Source organism: Mustela lutreola, chromosome 2, assembly GCF_030435805.1.
Source record: "Mustela lutreola isolate mMusLut2 chromosome 2, mMusLut2.pri, whole genome shotgun sequence".
Classification (NCBI taxonomy): domain Eukaryota; kingdom Metazoa; phylum Chordata; class Mammalia; order Carnivora; family Mustelidae; genus Mustela; species Mustela lutreola.
In genome coordinates, this window is record NC_081291.1 from 66942861 (window position 1) to 66960619 (window position 17759).

The 17759-nt window shown below is 45.8% G+C and overlaps 1 protein-coding gene across 2 annotated transcripts in view; it reads right to left on the minus strand.

Moving 5' to 3' along the window:
* The window catches only part of ITGA9 (integrin subunit alpha 9), a 326629-nt gene that overhangs the window by 111880 nt on the left and 196990 nt on the right, over positions 1-17759 (minus strand). For both annotated transcript variants that reach the window (XM_059162100.1, XM_059162101.1), the window contains exon 18: positions 11863-12013. In XM_059162100.1, the coding sequence (XP_059018083.1) occupies positions 11863-12013 (151 nt within the window). The remainder of the gene's footprint in view (positions 1-11862; positions 12014-17759) is intronic.

The following is a 17759-nucleotide window of genomic DNA, read 5'->3' on the forward strand; positions in this document are numbered from 1 at the left end:
CACTAAATTCCAAAGGCATCTTCATTTGCTGGCTCCCCAATTCCAATTCGGGCTGAAATACCCTGTGTGCCACTGATCCTGTCACCTGAGAATGTCACACACACGTCTCAGAGCTGTATCTTTGTCAACATGCTTATGACACAGACATCCGGTACAATGCCACGAACGCCAGTAGACAGCAACTATCACCTACTACTATCACCTACTACTATCACCACCACATTTAGGGTTCCACCAGGTCCCCTGGGACCCACCCAGGTGCCCACCTCCGGCCCCAGCATGTGTCTTCTTCCATGAGCCAGCACCCATGGGTCTTCAGAGGTCTGGCCTCAGCCAGGGAGGCCACAATGTCCATAACTCACCCTCAGAGGGCAGAAAGCACTGGGCCTTTTATTCCTTGGTAGATGGCCCTTAACCAATGATTGATGCTATGGGGAAACAAAAGCCCAGCTTCCTGACCTTGAGATGGACCTTGCTGAGGTGTGAATCACCCTTCCAGGCTCCCCTGCAGGAGGAGGCCAAGGCCACCCTACACAGCGCTGGGCCTGAAATCACGCCATGTCCTGTCCTGCTTCTCCGCTCCCTCCACATCAGCTTCAGGGAAACTTAGCCTGAGACCCCCACATTCTCCTTGATTTTTTTTCACTTTCTTTTGTTTGCCTTGGCTTAGCAGTCCATATTCATGGCTTTCCTTTTAAGAGGTGTTGTGCTGCTTTATGAAAAAGGCTTAAAATCCAAGACTCCCCTTTCCCCTTAAAAGAGGAAATTATTAAATTGCTGTTTTGCAGTTTATTAGGAAAAAAAAAATCCAGAGGTTTAACACATGTTTTCTAACTCCCCCCCGCCCCCCCGCCAAATAGATTTACCCCAAGTCCTGCAGCTCTGGGAAACACCCTTCTTAATTGATCCTTGTTGTAGCTACAGCTCTGTTGACATTTCTAAAGCAAAACGTAGCCTTCCTTCCAAACACAGTGAATACACAAGTGAAGCTTTTCATATATGTGAAAACTGAGCCCCACCGTGGAACATTGAGGCCACGTTGTAATTGGAAGTGGACATCCGGGTATCTCTACCACCTCCGCACTCCCACCACTGCAGGAAGGGCCCAGCCTGGCTTTCGGGCCGGCTTCACTAGGGGTTGGAATCTGACACTAAGGCCAGACAGTGGTCACAGTGCTGCCACAGGTAATCCAGGTGAGAGTCCAGCCTCGGGATACCTGCACTTACCACCCATTATTATCTTTTCCAAGAGGAAATCAGCAAAGGCAGAAACAGCTCAGAAACCAGAAAGGCTCTAGGGAACTTGGGATTGCTCTTTGGCACGTGGGACGGGGAAGACCAACAAGGGAAGAGAGAGTGAGCGAGCTCGCCTCTGTGTCAGAACCTCACATGGGCTTGGAGCCAGGTGCGGTTTTTCTGCCTGGCATTATGCAGGAAGTTCAAGGTAAAGTCACCAGGGGGCTTGGGGCACTGGATTAAAAACAGAAAAGGGGCGGAAAAGACTTATTATTTTCTGAGTATCGATATCCACCCTGAGGGCTCCCTTACCAGGGCAAGAGGCAAGTTCATTCATCATCTTAATGGCCCAGCCAAGATGACTATAAACATCTAAGGGTTGCGTTTGACTCCAGGCTACTATTAACTTGACGGGAGACACCAGAGAAAGCAGAACACAATGAAAATCAGTTCCTGCCAGGAATGAGTGCAGTGGCAGAGGAAGGCTGGCGGTTTGAGGCGCACGCATTCCTGTTTGCAAACCCTTCCTGACGCGACACAGAACACATCTTGTTTTGTTCCTACGTACAGACGCAGTTTCTGTGTGGAAACTTCTGTCTGAGAACAGGCCCGGGCACTCCCACAGATACAAAGGTATATAAACATGTAAGTGTCTAATCTTTCCCACTCTATCCCGGGTTAGAAACTGGATCATTTTTATCCTCTGGCACCATCTTGAGCGGTTTGCCTTGAAAGTGAGGAGAGAGAAGCCCTTGAGAGAAAGGGACTGCCTTTCTATGGTAAAGGTAGATATAACCTGGAAGGGTCCCTTTACAAGAAAAACAAGCTTGTAAGCCCTCTTTGCCTTCTGTCCTAAAGAATAAGCCATAGAACACCACAAAAGCTGAGCTGGTGCTTTTCTGCCGCCAAACCAACTTGGAAGCCAAGTTTCCTCTGGAATTCACAGCACTCCTCAGAGAGCAAAACTAAGTTTTCCCTCACGCAACTTCTAGTCAACATCATCAGGCTTCCCACACCGAGCCCTGTCACAGGAGGAGACAGAAGGACATGGGACCCAGCCCTCCACCTTTGTCTCTCGGGGAGGTTAGATGGTGACACAACGTGTCAGCCGGATTCACTGACTTATAACCAATCAGGGTTGAGCGTGAACTATATTTCTTAGGAACCTGAAAGTGCAGGAAGCTCTAACACGTATTCTAACTGGTAGGTTTTTGTTTTCCCTGCAGGATCCACGGCCCTCCCCTTGCTAGCTCACAGCTCCCTTTCCTTCTGGCAATCCCAAGACTGAATCTCACTTCTTGGCTTCCCCGGCCCATTTGGTCTTTCTTGGCTCTTCCTCTAGCATGCCACCAGCTTTGGTCCTTTCTTCCATTTCCTCAGTCCATATCCTCAGTCAAGAACACAGATGGCCGATCGCCGTCTACCTGATAACAATCCTGGATTCCCGCACCGGGTTTCACGGGACCTGCAGACCTCTGGGCCGGTCCTCTCCCTGCCCAACTGCAAGACTCAGGGCCAAGCCCTGCATTGTTTGTGGGGTTCATTATCTTCATCCTTCTCTAAACTCTGATATTATTCATCACACATATCACATATTTGAACCATTATATATCTTAGTTTTTAAAAAGTCAACATCCCCAAACCCAAAATTCGAATACGTCAGGAAAAAGTTCATAAAAAAATAAAAATCAACAGGCATTATTATAAGCAAACAAACAGGAGCCACCAAAGCTAGCTCATTTCACTTAACTGATATATATTTACCAAGGTGTTTTTTTTTTTTTTAATTCTAGTTAACATACAGTGTTAATATTAGTTTCTGGAGTAGAATTTAATGATTCATGACTTATGCAGAACACCCGGTACTCATTTTATTTACCAAGTTTTAAATTATTTTTCATGTAATTTTATTTTTTTAAATAAAGACTATTAATTAAATATAAAAATATGTTCAGTTTTTTTTTTTTAAAGATTTATTTATTTGTGAGAGAGAGCATGAGAGAGGGAGAGAGAGAGAGCACAAGCAGGGAGCATGGCAGGCAGAGCAAGAGGGAAAAGCAGGCTCCCCACTGAGCAGGGAGCCCAATACAGGACTCGATCCCAGGACCCTGGGATCATGACCTGAGCCAAAGGAAGACATTTAACCCACTGAGCCACCCAGACGCCCAAAATATATTCAGTCTAACACGAGCTCTATTTTTTTGACATTAGGATGGCACATGGCTGTATGCACTACTGGGTATTTACCCTAAAGATACGAACGTAGTGATCCAAAGGGGTATGTGCACCCGAATGTTTATAGCAGCAATGTCCACAATAGCCAAACTATGGAAAGAACCTAGATGTCCATCAACAGATGAATGGATCAAGAAGATGTGGTATATATACACAATGGAATACTATGCAGCTATCAAAAGAAATGAAACCTTGCCATTTGCGACAACATGGATGGAACTCGAGTATATCATGCTTAGCGAAATAAGTAAAGCAGAGAAAGACAACTATCATATGATCTCCCTGATATGAGGAAGTGGTGATGCAACATGGGGGCTTAAGTGGGTAGAAGAAGAATCAATGAAACAAGATGGAATTGGGAGGGAGACAAACCACGAGTGACTCTTAATCTCACAAAACTGAGGGTTGCTGGGGGGAGAGGGTTTGGGAGAAGGGGGTGGGATTATGGACATTGGGGAGGGTATGTGCTTTGGTGAGTGCTGTGAAGTGTGTAAACCTGGCGATTCACAGACCTGTACCCCTGGGGATAAAAATATATGTTTATAAAAAATAAAAAATTTAAAAAAAAAACAAAAATGAAGAGTCAACACCGTCTGACTTTCGTGCTTTTTCCTGTATTCTTGCTTTTCTTCCTCCACCCCCGCTCCGCCCTAGAATGTAATCTTGGTCTGAAGTAGGTGACAATATATACCTTCTGAATAAATGAACAAATTATAAGGCTCGTGCTTGTGTGTAGGAGGGTTGCCATGGCAGGTACGTATCACATACAAGTTGTTGGCCTAGGGGCCCCACTTAACTCAGCCCATCTCATTTTTTTTTTTTAATTTTTTAGGATTTTATTTATTTATTTGACAGAGAGAGATCACAAGTGGACAAAGAGGCAGGCAGAGAGAGAGGAGGAATCAGGCTCCCCGCTAAGCAGAGAGCCCAATGCGGGGCTCCCAGGACCCCGGGATCATGACCTGAGCTGAAGGCAGAGGCTTTAACCCACTGAGCCACCCAGGTGCCCCAGCCCATCTCATTTTAGAGAGAAAGTGAGGCACAGAGAGACAGACCCTGGCTCAAGGTCACCTGCCTGGCAAGAAATAGAGCTGAGTTTCTGCATCTGCAGCTGAATGAAGGTCATGAGAAGGTCGCTTTCCCTCTATTCCACCTAGGCTACTTGCTATGTTACTTCTAAGAACTTCTGAAACATTAAGCTGCTTCTTGCAATGGCTGCAAAGTACAAGTATTCCAGCCTTGGAAAAGTTTTCAAAGCCTTGTTGGCTTTCAAAATGCTGTGAATACTGTGTCCATTGACTCCTCCCCAAAACACTTGCACTTGAACCCCCACACTCCATTCCCTTTGCTGGCTTCTCTACCACCCATAGGTGCCTGTGAGATGCTGATGAGCCTGCAGACATGCTCAGTTTGGCCACAAATAAGATCCGTGTGACCAACAGGCAGGCAGGAGAAGGAGCCTCCAGCATATGGAAGACAGAGAAGCTGTAGGCCACAAACCGGAGGCCTCCAGGCTGGATGCAGTCAGCCAGACATGTGTATTTGGCCCATACAATGTGCGAAGAACACTTTAATTAGCTGCCAAAGTCATGCGATTTCACATAAACATGTAGATTTCTGGCTTTTATTGAAAAATAAAAGTCTGACAGCACTGGGCCCCACTCCCACCTGGTAACCGCTGACTGCTACAGGGAGCTGGCTGCTCTCTCTGGAATGAGACTCCCTTTCTCCTCAGTCTTCACTGCTTCCCGCTGTCCCACACTGGATCCCCCAACCTGCTTACAATACTTGCCTTGCCCCCTTCCTGTAAGACCATGAAGTGCATACCAGTATTGCTCAAGCTAGAACCTTGGCTAAGTTCCATTAGGCTAACTTACAAATTCTGGAAGCCTAGAAAGTAAGGTGCTTAGGTTGCACATGCTTCCAGCCCTGGGGGCATCTCTAGCAGGTGCTGGTGGCCTCACAGGTGCGTTGCCCTTTCTGGGTGCTCCACCCCATGTCCACTAGCCAGCAGCTATATCTTATATGCCTGAGTGCATTTTTCCAGAAGGAGGTCAGTTGTTCTGGACAAGCACATTACAGGACGGAAGTCCTGGGGAAGACCCCCCCACCCCAAAAGCTTCAACCACTGACTCCTCAGGAGGGTGTATCAATCCCCCAGCTCCCTCAGCCATGTGGTTTGCTTTGCACTGTTCCCCAGGGTTGTCCAATTAAACTCTGGTACCCAGTGTGGCATCTGGTTTAACAGCACCTTTCATTAGCAGCCTTCACAGGTCTATCCCTGCTCTGCCTCCCTCCCAGCGGTCTTGCACCTCCCAAATGAACTGCCCTCAATTCCTTGCTTCAAGCTCAGCATCCAGGAGATCCGAACCAAGAACGCACTCATGCTGTAGAGAAGAGACTAGGTCAGGGGCCTGCCCTCACTCTTTCTTGCCCAGCATGGCCTCCTCTGTGGCTGCACAGCTAGCTCCTGTGACCCCTTTGTACCCAGTGGTCACCTGGGAGCTCTCCTGCACTAGCCTAAAGCTTACAACTGTCTGCATCTATGTCTGTTTGCATGCGGGCTGTAACGGTTACTGCCATGAAGACAAACTCTAGAATCCAGTCCCTTCTTTGAGCTTATCTGTCTCAGTCACATGAGGCATTCCTGAGTGCAGGAGTCCTAACTGACAAGCAACTTCGGCATCGGACAGCAGGCATCTGCATTTCTCAGATGTCCCAAGGTCACCCTACTCCTGGGAATGTTGCTGGCCCTTTGACACCCCCCACCATGGGCAGCCCCTTTCCATCTTGCTGGATCACTCCTGTCCCTCTTCCTCTGACCTCTCACCAGAGTCCAGGCAGTTCTCTCCTTCACCAAATAAACTCACCCACTCCACCCCACCTCTGCAATGATGGAAGCAGCAGATTTCAGTCCTTCGGAGGCCTATCCATCTTTCCCTAAGTGCTTCTCTGGGGCCCTTGGGCACCCCGAGCCTCACTGTCACAGTCGCTTGCTGCAGGACAATGTTTCAGTGCTCTGACCAGTAGTTGGCGTTTGTGCTCTGCTTGCTGACCTACCTTACACCCCATAAGGCCATGAGTTCTTTGTGAGCAGGGACCAGATCTTACTCATCTCTGGGTGCCTTAGCAGCTGGTACAGTCCCTGGCACTTAGCAAGCAGGTACTTAATAACAACCATCTGAACAAATACATTCTTGTCCTGAGGAAGCAAGAAGAGTTAAAGCCTGTGTGCTGAATGGCATTGCAGCGAAGAAATTAAAACTCAACTTGATCTTGACCCCCGGGTCACAGGGCCATACAACTCCAGAGGGCACCATTCACAAAGTCTGTGGAGTGGGGCTCTGGACAAGTCATTCACACAGAATCTAATGTGAACGTGACCGTGGGGTTGGGGGATACGGATGTGCTCTCGTGCATTTTCTCCATTCTTCCTCGTTCTCCCTTTCCACTGTGCCGCTCCCCCGCCCCTCAGGGATCCTGCACACTGCTCCGTGGGAGGCCACTCTATGACCACTGTAGGCTGTGCCCCAGCCAGCCCGTCTGCCAAGCAGTCGGTGGCCACCAACGCATGAAGTCCTGTTTTATAGAGTATTCTCGAGTTAGCTTACGGAGGCGAGAGGAAAGCCAGCAGATGGCTGTCCATATGCATCCCACATTTTTTATAAATCATCTTCCCTTATAGGAAAGAGCCAGCATGAATCTGTGAAAGCAGATTTGTGTTCGAGAAGACAGAAAAGTCCATCTTCGGGGCGATTGTTCAGTCTCAGAAATGGATACATCACAAACTGTGTCATGACACAGAAGATGGGAGACCTTGGAGGTCTAGGGCCTGAGCTGCCTTACAGCTTGGGACAGAGGGATAGCCCCCTACCCTCCCACCCACATCCCCGGGGAAGCCAGGTAAGGCATCTGAGGTGAGATCTGAGGGCAGAGCAGTTGATTAAAGAAAACAGGGATGGAAGGGCTCCCAGGACTGGATTATAACTGGATTCAAGTGTGCATGCGGGGGATGGTGAGCAATGAGGTTGGGGAAGAGGGAGGGCAGGAAGCTCTGCCTCAGAACGGCCTCTCAGGGAACAGCTGAGGAGTCTGAACTCCATTCTGAAGAATGTGAGGCAGGAAGAGTGACGAGATTAAGTTTCTTCTCAAATTTTTATGGTATAACTGATATCATAAGCTTATTTTTTATTAAGTTTTTAAGTTAGGTATTTACTGTGGCAATAATTTTTCTTACATTTGCTTACTATTTTAAATGCTTGTGAAATTTGTTTTTGCTTACATCTATGTTTATTTGGCCTTAACATTTTATTACACAACGTATTCTTGAGTGCTTTATCTCTAAGTGTCTTTTTTTTCAGGAACAGTTTCATGCTTATTAAAGCTTTAATGGTTATTGAAGCAGATGCTGCCTTGCTCACATTCCCTAGAACCAACCAGAGCACTGGTCACCTGAAGCCAGCACCCTTCAGGCCAAAGGCTTCCAACTTTTCACTGCCAGAGTTGTTTGCCGGAGTGTGGCCCATAGCCAGAGAAGGCTGGAAATGCCAGAGAGTTGATGCCCTTGGAGGGCTTCTCTGTGGATGAGTGGTAAGAGTTGGTGGATAAATCCCTTAGCAGCCTCCTTACCCCTGGGAGCCTGTCTGAGGATTTGCAGTGGGATGGAACCCGAGTTCCTCACAGATTATCAGTGCACACTTCCCTGTCTTTCCTCTCTTCCTCGTCTAAACTCACCACTCTCACAAAGTGCCTCCGGAGATCATTCCTCAAAGAAATTCCCTATACCTACATCACTGTGTTGGGGTCTGCTTTTAGGGAAATCCAAACCAGGAGAGTTAATAGACCTTATAAATTCTCATATATTCAAGGATATCTTTATTCTGTCTTCACAATTGAGGGCAAGCTGGCTGGGTATAGAATTCTTAATTCACAAGAGAAACTATCCTGATTTTTTAATTCTGTTACAGAAAAGAAGCCTATGGAACACTGGTTTCTTTATTTTCTGTTAGTATCAGTACCATCACTTTCATTTTTCAAATTCAAAATCTCATGAAGCTCTGTGTTGACAGTCAAGGGCTCTCAGTGTTTTTGCCTGGTGTTTGCAGAGCTCTCAGTGTTGTTGCCGGGTGTTTGCAGAGCTCACTCAAAAAAATGGCGATCCCTCCTTGCTGTCTACTCATGTCTTCTATTCCAACAATTTTGGAGCCACTTCCCTTTGCTGGTTTCCGGTCTCCACCTTCCACCTCTATAATTCTCACAGTCATTCTTCATTGTTTGGTTCTTTTTTTCTGAATTCTCAGAGACTATCTCAAATACGCCCTGTGTAACAATGAAGCAATTTTTTCTACTGCTAATTCTGCTCTTTCCTGATTATAACACATTTTAATTCTGCTATTGCTTTCCTGGTTTTCTTACATTTCCTTATTTTACCTGCAATCTTTATTTTTGTTTGCCTCTAAGTTCATTCTCTTTTCATCCCAGCTTATCATTCTATCTGATCTTTCACTGTGCTCATTTCCCCCTGAATTTAATCAAGAAAAGTGAATGCTAGAATAAAATTTACTTTTGTTTTCTATTAATAATCTTTCTAAAAGGTATGCTTTCCTTCTGTATCCTGAGTTGCATTCTTCTTAGTTTATGTGTTAGAATGTTTCTGTACAGTCCATGTTGGTTATATTAGGTCTACGCAGGGTGAGTGGGCTCTCCTGGTTCCTCTTTACCACTCATCTAGGTGCTGCGCCAATCCTGCTCTGGGCTGAGTGATGCCATTTACATGTCCATTTAGAGTGTGGTTGTGATCACAGGAGAGGATTTTTTTGTTTCTTTCCCTTCTCTTGCCACACTGATGGTCTTCGTGACTGTTTTTCTAGTTGGTCCTGCCCAAGGGGCAGCTATGTGATGTCTCTGTGCCCTGTTAACCTTTCTTACATGAATGTTTCCCACATCCTGAGGAGCCCCTGATACCTTGTCATCTTTCTGAAAAATTGAAACTGGGGCTCCCTGTCCCAAAGTTGTTGGGATTCAGTATAAATAAGATAAAAATGATCAGCTATGATAGCTGATGACTAATATGTGGGCTTCTCAGGTACACTGTCCTCACCTGACTAGACCCCTCATCCAGAATGCCTGGGGGCTACCTACTACCCCTTGAGGTGCTCAACATGACACAGGGGTGGAAATGATGCTCTCCTATCACTTTAAGAGGAGAAAATTCTGCTGAGTGATTTATGTTCTTGGGCATATTTCCATCTCTTCACACCCTATATTAATCAGACCAAGGTTATATTTTATGATGGCACACCCTTAGCCATCCCTGCCTCATCCTACTTCCCCTATTTCTCCCCTGCACCATTCCACCAATATGGCAGATGCACCCAGATCGAATGCAGGAGGGCATGGGAAATGTATGTAAGACCCCTGGTATATAGTAGGTAGTCAACAAACACTATGTTGCTTTCCCCAAAGAGTTACAAGACTAAAAGTAAAATCATTTGTTCATAGCAATCACTGTGAAAGACATTCATCACAGTTTTGTTTTGTTTTTAGATTTATTTAATAGAGACAGAGAGAGCAAGAGAGAGAGTGTGAGGAAAGGAAAGGGCAGAAAGAGAGGGAGACAAGCGGACTCCTAGCTGAGTGGGGAGCCTGACATGGGGCTTGATCCCACGACCCTGAGATCATGATCTGAGCTCAAGCCAAAAGTTGGATCTTAACTGACTAAGCCACCAAAGGCACTCTCATTCATCACAGTATTGAAAAGGAAAAAACTGGAATGAAATATCTATGTAACAGGAATTTGAGGGTAATCCATAGTATACTTTATGACAGAATATTATGCAGCCTCCAAGCAAAAAAGAAAACTACGATGAAGGGAAGGAGAATAGGATCTAGGAAGCTACACAGTTTGTGAAATACTACCACCAAATCCTATATACCGACAGAGTGGGGCCAGCTCAGAACTTTCTAGCAGACAACAGAGAGAACAAAGCCTAGTCACAGGGACAACTGTCTACAGGTAAAAATAAGCCAAAATACTCGGGAAAAGCACAACTATTCCTAAGTCTGAGACCAGAGAGAAATTTCTCCCATCCTAAGCAAGAGGAACCTGCCACATAATGACCCCGCCACCAACTGCATCCTTTCGGTTACCACAGAGATGAGTTTTACAGATCTGTCCTTGAGTGAGTCCCTCTCCCACCACCGCCTACAGCATGATGGCATCAGGGCACAGGAAATGCTGTAGAAGACACTCTATGTGAAGCCAGAGATACTAGAACCCTATAGATACTTGGTTCTCTCTTGACTGGGCTTAAACCAGGATCATTTTTAGGATGTAGAAGATAGATGGGAAGCATGCCTTTCCCATAGTCCTTCTTGATTGCTTCTGTTGCCTCCCCAACCCTGGTGCTCCTAAAAGCTATTAAGCAGCAGAGTCTGAGATAAACTCTTGTGAAGTTCTTGGAGTGTGAGCATTCCAGGTCACTCTCTAGGCTTCAGGGGCCCCCTAAGCTGGGCAAGGTTGGTGTAATCCTATTAAAACTGTTGAACTTCCAGGACCTGTGTCTGAACAGAAGTTTGCCCACTGGCTGGAAGCTTTTCCCAGTGCTCATCTATGGGCAGGGAGAAGCTGTTCCTCAGAAAGCGATTTTGGTTCCATTTAACACAGAGATCAAGGTGCTGCAGTTCCATGTTGTAAACATGCTGAAAACCTCCCAAGAATTGCCTTTAAAACTGCCGTCAAAACTCAGAGCAATCACCAGGGAGGGTGAGGTTTGTCTGAGCCCACTCATTCCTGTTGCCTGCTGGAGACTCGTTCTTTATTTCTTCCTGTAGATGGTTCATTGAGGTGAATTATGGGACAGGAGAGAATACCAACTCCTTTTTCTTTTCCAAGTCATTCTACTTAATTTATTCACACCCACGAATTCATGCTGAAAAACTTCCTCAGTTCATGAAAATAATTTCATTTCAATTCACTCAAATATATCATAAGCAAACATGCCAAAGCAACCCCCTAATGGAAAGCATCAAGTGCACCAGGGGTGATAACAAGCATAGTAAGCAGCGACCTGTCCTTATCCCTTATCTTGTTTTTCACAACTACTGACATGAAACTGGATTTCTCTAGAACACATGAGTGTCCGGAGAAGAGGTCAGACATCAAATGGTAGGGAGAAGGCTCCATAAGACAGCAAGGAAGGGAGACAGTGTTAGAGATGGATATTGCTCCAATGTAGCTTCTAAGTTCAGAGGGAAAGAATTCTCATAGTTCTGAATGATACCCCACAGAGTGAAAAAGTTTGCAGAATCACTACACATTGCAAGCTATGATGAAAGCCAGAAAATGCTCCAGATGGAACAAAGACTCTCTTTCAGGGGTGCCTTCCTTACCTTCTGCCACATGTTGATGAAGAAGAGCTCCCGGGAAACGTTGAAGGACAGGTTGGCATCATAGGCATCATCCCCGAGGTTTGAGATGGAGATGTTTAGGGAGATATTCTTCACAGCCCCCAAAGCTAGATAGGGGGTTTTCCCATCAACGCTGTAATGAAAAATAAGCAGCAATGAGTGCTCTGAAGCTTTCACTAACATAATATGAGATATCAGAGGGTAGCTGGAGGTTGGGGACAGAAACTCCCTTGGGGTCAGAACCATACGTTCCAGCAACCCCATTAACCAGCCATGTATCCTTGTGCAAGCAGTCAGCTTCCTCATCTAACAGCCTAACTCACTAGGCTCTTCTGGGGCTCACATCAATCTCAGAAAATTGTAAGACGTTTAATAGCCTAGACACAGAATCTGGCCATGTATTCGCTCATATGTTTTTGAGTACCTACTACCTACCAATCGCAACTATTCTATTTGCTAGAAGACAGAACAGTGAACAAAACAGAGCTCTTGCCTTCTTACAGCTCCAGGGAGATGAAAAACACATACACCAAGCAGCAACCATACAGGTCAGATTGTGATAAGAGCTACAGAGAAAACTCCCAAAGGGTAGGAAGGGTAGAGAATGCCAGATTTGGAGGAGAGTGGGTTGTAATTTTAAATAGCATGGTTGGGGAAGCCTCACTGATGAGGAAACCTCTGAGTAGAAACATGATGGAAGAAAAGGAGCAAGACGCACAGACACCTGGGAACTAGCAAGGGGAAGTTAGGCCTGGCACATTCGAGGACTGGCAAGAGTGCCGGAATGGCTAAGAGGAGTGAGCAAAGGGGAGCGTGGGAGGAACTGAGCTCAGAGAGGCAAAGGGAGTAGGGACAGACAGATCATATGGGGCACTTTGGGGCCGTCACAAAGACCTTGGTTTGATTTGACTCTGAGATGAAATTCCCGCAGGGCTCTGAGTAGAGGAGTGGCGTAACCTGATTTTCACATGTGAAGCCTCACACTGGCTGTGATGTGAACGGTCTGTAGAGTGTGCGGTCGGGAGATGTAGGGAGCCTGTTTGGGAAGCCCTCACAGTAACCCAGGAGGCAGCTCAGACCACACTGAAGTAGTGAGAAGAGGTCATGTTCTGGATGTGTTTCCAAGGTTATGCCAACAGATTTGCTCACAAATTGGGTGAGGGGTATTAGGGGAAAAGAGGCGTCAAGGACAGCTGCAATGATTTTAGTTTCAACAACTGGAAGGTAAGAGTTGTCCTTCATTGAGATGGAAAGACCATGGGTATGGAAGGTTCAGCAGGAAAAAATCCAAATGGCTACTGGATCCTTAAGAAGAGGTGTTGAACAGCTAGGTGCTTAAGTCTTAAAGGAGTGTCTGGGCTGGAGACATACATTTGGGAGAGACTGCATATGATTGTTAGAGAATGAGCGTAGATAGAGAAGAGGTCTCACACTTAGGGGTTGTGGGTGAGGAAGAGAAGAGAAAGCATGAGGGAGGTAGGAGGAAAACCAAGAGAGATGGTATCTAAGAGGCCATAGCAGTCATGTTCCAAGGAAGGAGTAATCAGTTTTGTCAAATGCAGTAGACAGGTCAAAATAACATGAAGAATTAAGACTGGCCACTGCAATTAGCCACCTGGAGGTCACCGGTGATCTCATTAAGAACTGTATTAAGTGGCATGATAGGGATGGAAGCTTGGAACTGGCTTAAAAGACGGAGGAGCAGAATAAATGGAAACAGTGAGTACGCTCAACTATTTGGAGGAGTTTTTCTGTAAAGAGGAGTAGAGAAATAGGATGACAGCCAGGGCGGGGGAGTGGGCTCAAGGCAACTGGTTTTTGTTTTTTTAAGATGGAAATAGTCGTAGCATATTTGCACGAGCATGTTCACAGAGGGAACAACTTATGACACGACAGGGAACAACTGCTGGATGGCCTGGTGGACAAATGGAGGGGCTGGCCTCAGCCAGCACAAGGTGAGAAACTGGAGCCAACGGCACTGACATGTGAGTAGACGGGTGTTAGAAACAAAGCAGAGGTTCCTTTGTGATTGCTTCCATCTTGCACTGAAACAGAAGTAGGGTTAAAGACTGGGAACAGAGAGGAGAAGGAGGAAGGAACACTCGAGGGGCAAAGAGAAGAAGGGAAATGGCAGCCCCGGATGTGGGGGAGTGAGCAGGCCATCCATGGAGGACAAGGGAATGAGGACAACGATGGAGGTGCACACGAGAGGGATGCCTGTTGTGTGGCATGAGCTGGGGACAAAACAAATTCACATTGGTAGCCCGTCTTTGGCCAACCAGTTAATGGACGATGTGATTAAGCTTACTCAGAGTTTATGTAATGGAGAGTCTGATATTTTTCTCTGCTCAGCATCCTGACACCTTCCTGTTTGGGAGGAATCTCAAAATAGGTAGGAGGAGCACATCGGAAGAAAGGGGGTAGGCCCTCCCCCTTCCCTTCTCTTGGGTGCCTGACTGGGCATGCAGTCATGAGATCTAAGTGTAGTCAGTATGACGAGCAGATACTCCCAAGAAGGGCCATGAATTTTGAGGGTTGCACAAACACCCTGGGGCCCTCTGAGATCTTCTGAGGTGGCTACACCAGTGTTGAGATTCCAGGGGTGGTATCCTGAGCTAAGCCTGGTCTCCCCTGTTTCCTGTTCATGTTGGTTCCCCAGGCTTCCTGCCTATGCTCTGAATCAGCCCATATCCTTCCAATAAATTCTTCTTCTGCTTAAATTAACCAACACACGTTTATTGCTGTTTGCAACCATTAATACAACAAATTGAGCACGAAAGAGAGGAGATATATCCAAAATCTCAGTAGGCTATAACCCTTTGAAATACAGATTGCTGCGGGGGGAGTGGGAAGCAGTCCTATTTCCCATCGGTGAAGGGAAGACCTCACTTTCCTGTACGCCCCGGCACTTCGGCAAGGATAATGTGTGCAACGATGGACTTGCTTTTGGAAGCGAGAGCTCTGAGGATCCAAACAAGATTTGAAAAATTAACTTAGAGAAAAGTTTTAAATTCTTGAATGGCCTCCAATACATTGACACCCTGACCTCAAGCTATTGTGGCAGTTATTTATTATTGTTGGCCATCTTCATTTTAAACAATTGATGGGTTATTTCTGTCCTCCTGTTTGCTTTTGTAAGATTACAGGAGTAATCCTCAGGCCTGGAGGAGTCTACGAGGGCATGCTAAGCTTGCTTTCTCTTGAGAAGGAAGGGCCTAAGCCCTTGAAAGTAGCCCAGTCACATCAGAAATTATCCATAGTTTCCAAATGGAACATAGAGAGACAATACAGAGAAGCACGGGACAGTGGGAGTAGGAGCTGCCTCCTCATTCCAGTTTTGTTCATGATCAGACTCTCTTCCTCACATATAAACGGCAAGGGAGCAGGCCCGGATGTCTAACCTTCTCCGGCACCCGGAGCTCGGGTCTCTGTCACTTAATCAGGCACCAAGGTCATTCCTGGTCTTTCAGAGTCAAGTGACTCTAACATGGCTCCATGGCGAAGGGAAGCCAGGCGTCTTCCAGGGCAGAATGTGAACTCAGCCTTCCCTATAAAGGGGGGCCTCAAAGCTGTTCTCACTTTCTACACGGTCTAAGACTCATGTCTTCATAGGTCTTTGGAAGCACGTGTCTGCTTCCAAAGTTATTCTTAGAAATGAAACAAAATGTAATTTGCCTGGTGTTGGGTGCTTTAAAACATGTCATCTTTCTGAAACCTTACAACACCGTGAGCCGGTCCTGATGTTAGTCCCATTTTTAGAGGCGAGGAGATGGAGAAGCAGAGATAAGGTGGTTGGCCAAGGAGCTGCGCTGGGCTTAGAAAGAAGCACCTCCTGTGCCTTCAAAAACCTGCCCCCTCCATCATGGGCCCCTTCTGATCTCTCTCCTGGGGGAAATAAATCTCCTTATTATGAGCCCCTCTAGCCCCATGTGCTCCTCCAACCTCTCCCAGCACTTACCAAGGTTGGGAGGACACATTTAATTGTGTGGTTATTTAAGAAACATCTCTTTCCTATTAAAATCTAATCCCCAGGGGGCAAAGACCCCGGTCTGATTTGCTCATCACTGAACACCTGGTGACAGACTTGGGCCAGGCACACAGTAGGGTTCAGCGAACCCTTATGGAATGGAGGAATGAACATGCCCGACATCCCCACAACAGTTCATCAGCTCAATTTTTGCATTTTATTGTTGGAGACAATGAGCCCACCCCTCCCCCCACCCAAAGGGGAACCCACTTTGGTCAAGGTCACGGAGCCACGTAGGGCCTGAGCTGGAGCTAGTTCCCATCTTCATGCCTGACTTCCTTTGGCATGAAGGTCATCTAAGCCACAGTTCTTACATAAACTCCATCTTAGTTGGGAAGGGCTTTGGGAAGAAAAATCTTTTATGACATCTAAAAAGAACAGAACCCCACGGAGACCAACCTCTCTGTCAGGACTGAAAGAGTACGATACTCTGATATAGGGGTTTTCGGCAAACATCCCACCAGTGCTTATTTATTATAGAACTACCTTTCTAAGTCTTGGGGAATCTTATTCCCTGAGATATTTTGCCATTAATTCCAATTTGCTTGTGCAATCTTTTAAATGTGTCTTATTACTTTGTTCACCACTCACTCATATTTTTATATGAAAAGTGTTACTAACAATCAACATACAATACAAATCATATAGTTTCTATAAAGTGTATCTGACAGCACATAGAGAACCTGCTGGAAATATACTGCTCATTTATTATGAAAAATAATAAGTGTAACTGCCCTAATACATCTTTATAGCAGCTATTTTTGGAATATGTTGGGCTTGTATTTAAGTTTAGTGCTGATTTGTGTTACTGCTGCCATGTCGATAGCACTGGGATGCAGAACCCTTCTCTGACGTCACTTGTCACCACTCAGAAGTCCTCACTGGGGAGATGCCATCCATTTCCATATCAGCTGTCATATGCTGAATGCCTGAGGGCCCCAGAGTAAATTCTTTCCCCTCTACAGTCCCGTAAGCAATTTTATGCAGGTAATTTTTTGAGGAGATGCTAAGGGAAGAAATTAAAGTAGCTGAAAGGTGTTTAATAATTAATGATCCATTGGATCATTTTAGATTTTCCCTAAGTCTTAAAGATTAAAGCCATGACTTTATGTAAATGATCTGTAGTTATAATCCACTTTCTATAAGATATAATACTTCTATTTTCTTTTGCTGCTGGCTGCACTCTAGACCGAGTCAAGGATGTCAATACAGGAGCTAATCAAATGCATTCTAGCCAACTGTATTTGAGTTTTAAAAACTTGTCATACCCTTATTATTACTGACGATCTATTTGCCACCCACAACTGTATTTGATAATGACAACTAGGATAAAGGTATAGGGCAACCAAATCCATCTGTGTTTTTCCTTCCCACCTTCATTCTTTTGTCTCCCCCATTCTCCCTCCCTTCCTTCTAGTATTTATCTGTCCATCTGTTACTATTAAAGCTACCTTCTCAACTTCAGTGTCAGGGATACATGTCCCAGACTCCTAGGAGTTCACAGTCTAATGGTGGAGCCAAACACGTAAGACAAAAGTTGACATCAACATATGTGAAGTGCTGACTGAGAGGGATGAATAAACATTCCTAGCAAGTCCCTTATGCTATGAGAGTACAAAGAAGGGATTCTTCAGGGGGGCGTGGGGGAAGGGTGGGGAGTGTTTGGCAAGGCATTACTGATGGGGTGAGCCATGAGTCCTACAACAATGGGAAGACAGCCCTGTCAACAAAATTGTTGCTAAGCCTGATTATACACACACACACACACACACACACACACACACACAGAGGCAATCCTTAGTTTTTCCATCCATGGAAATCATATTAAAAAGGACATTGTGAGGCAGATCAT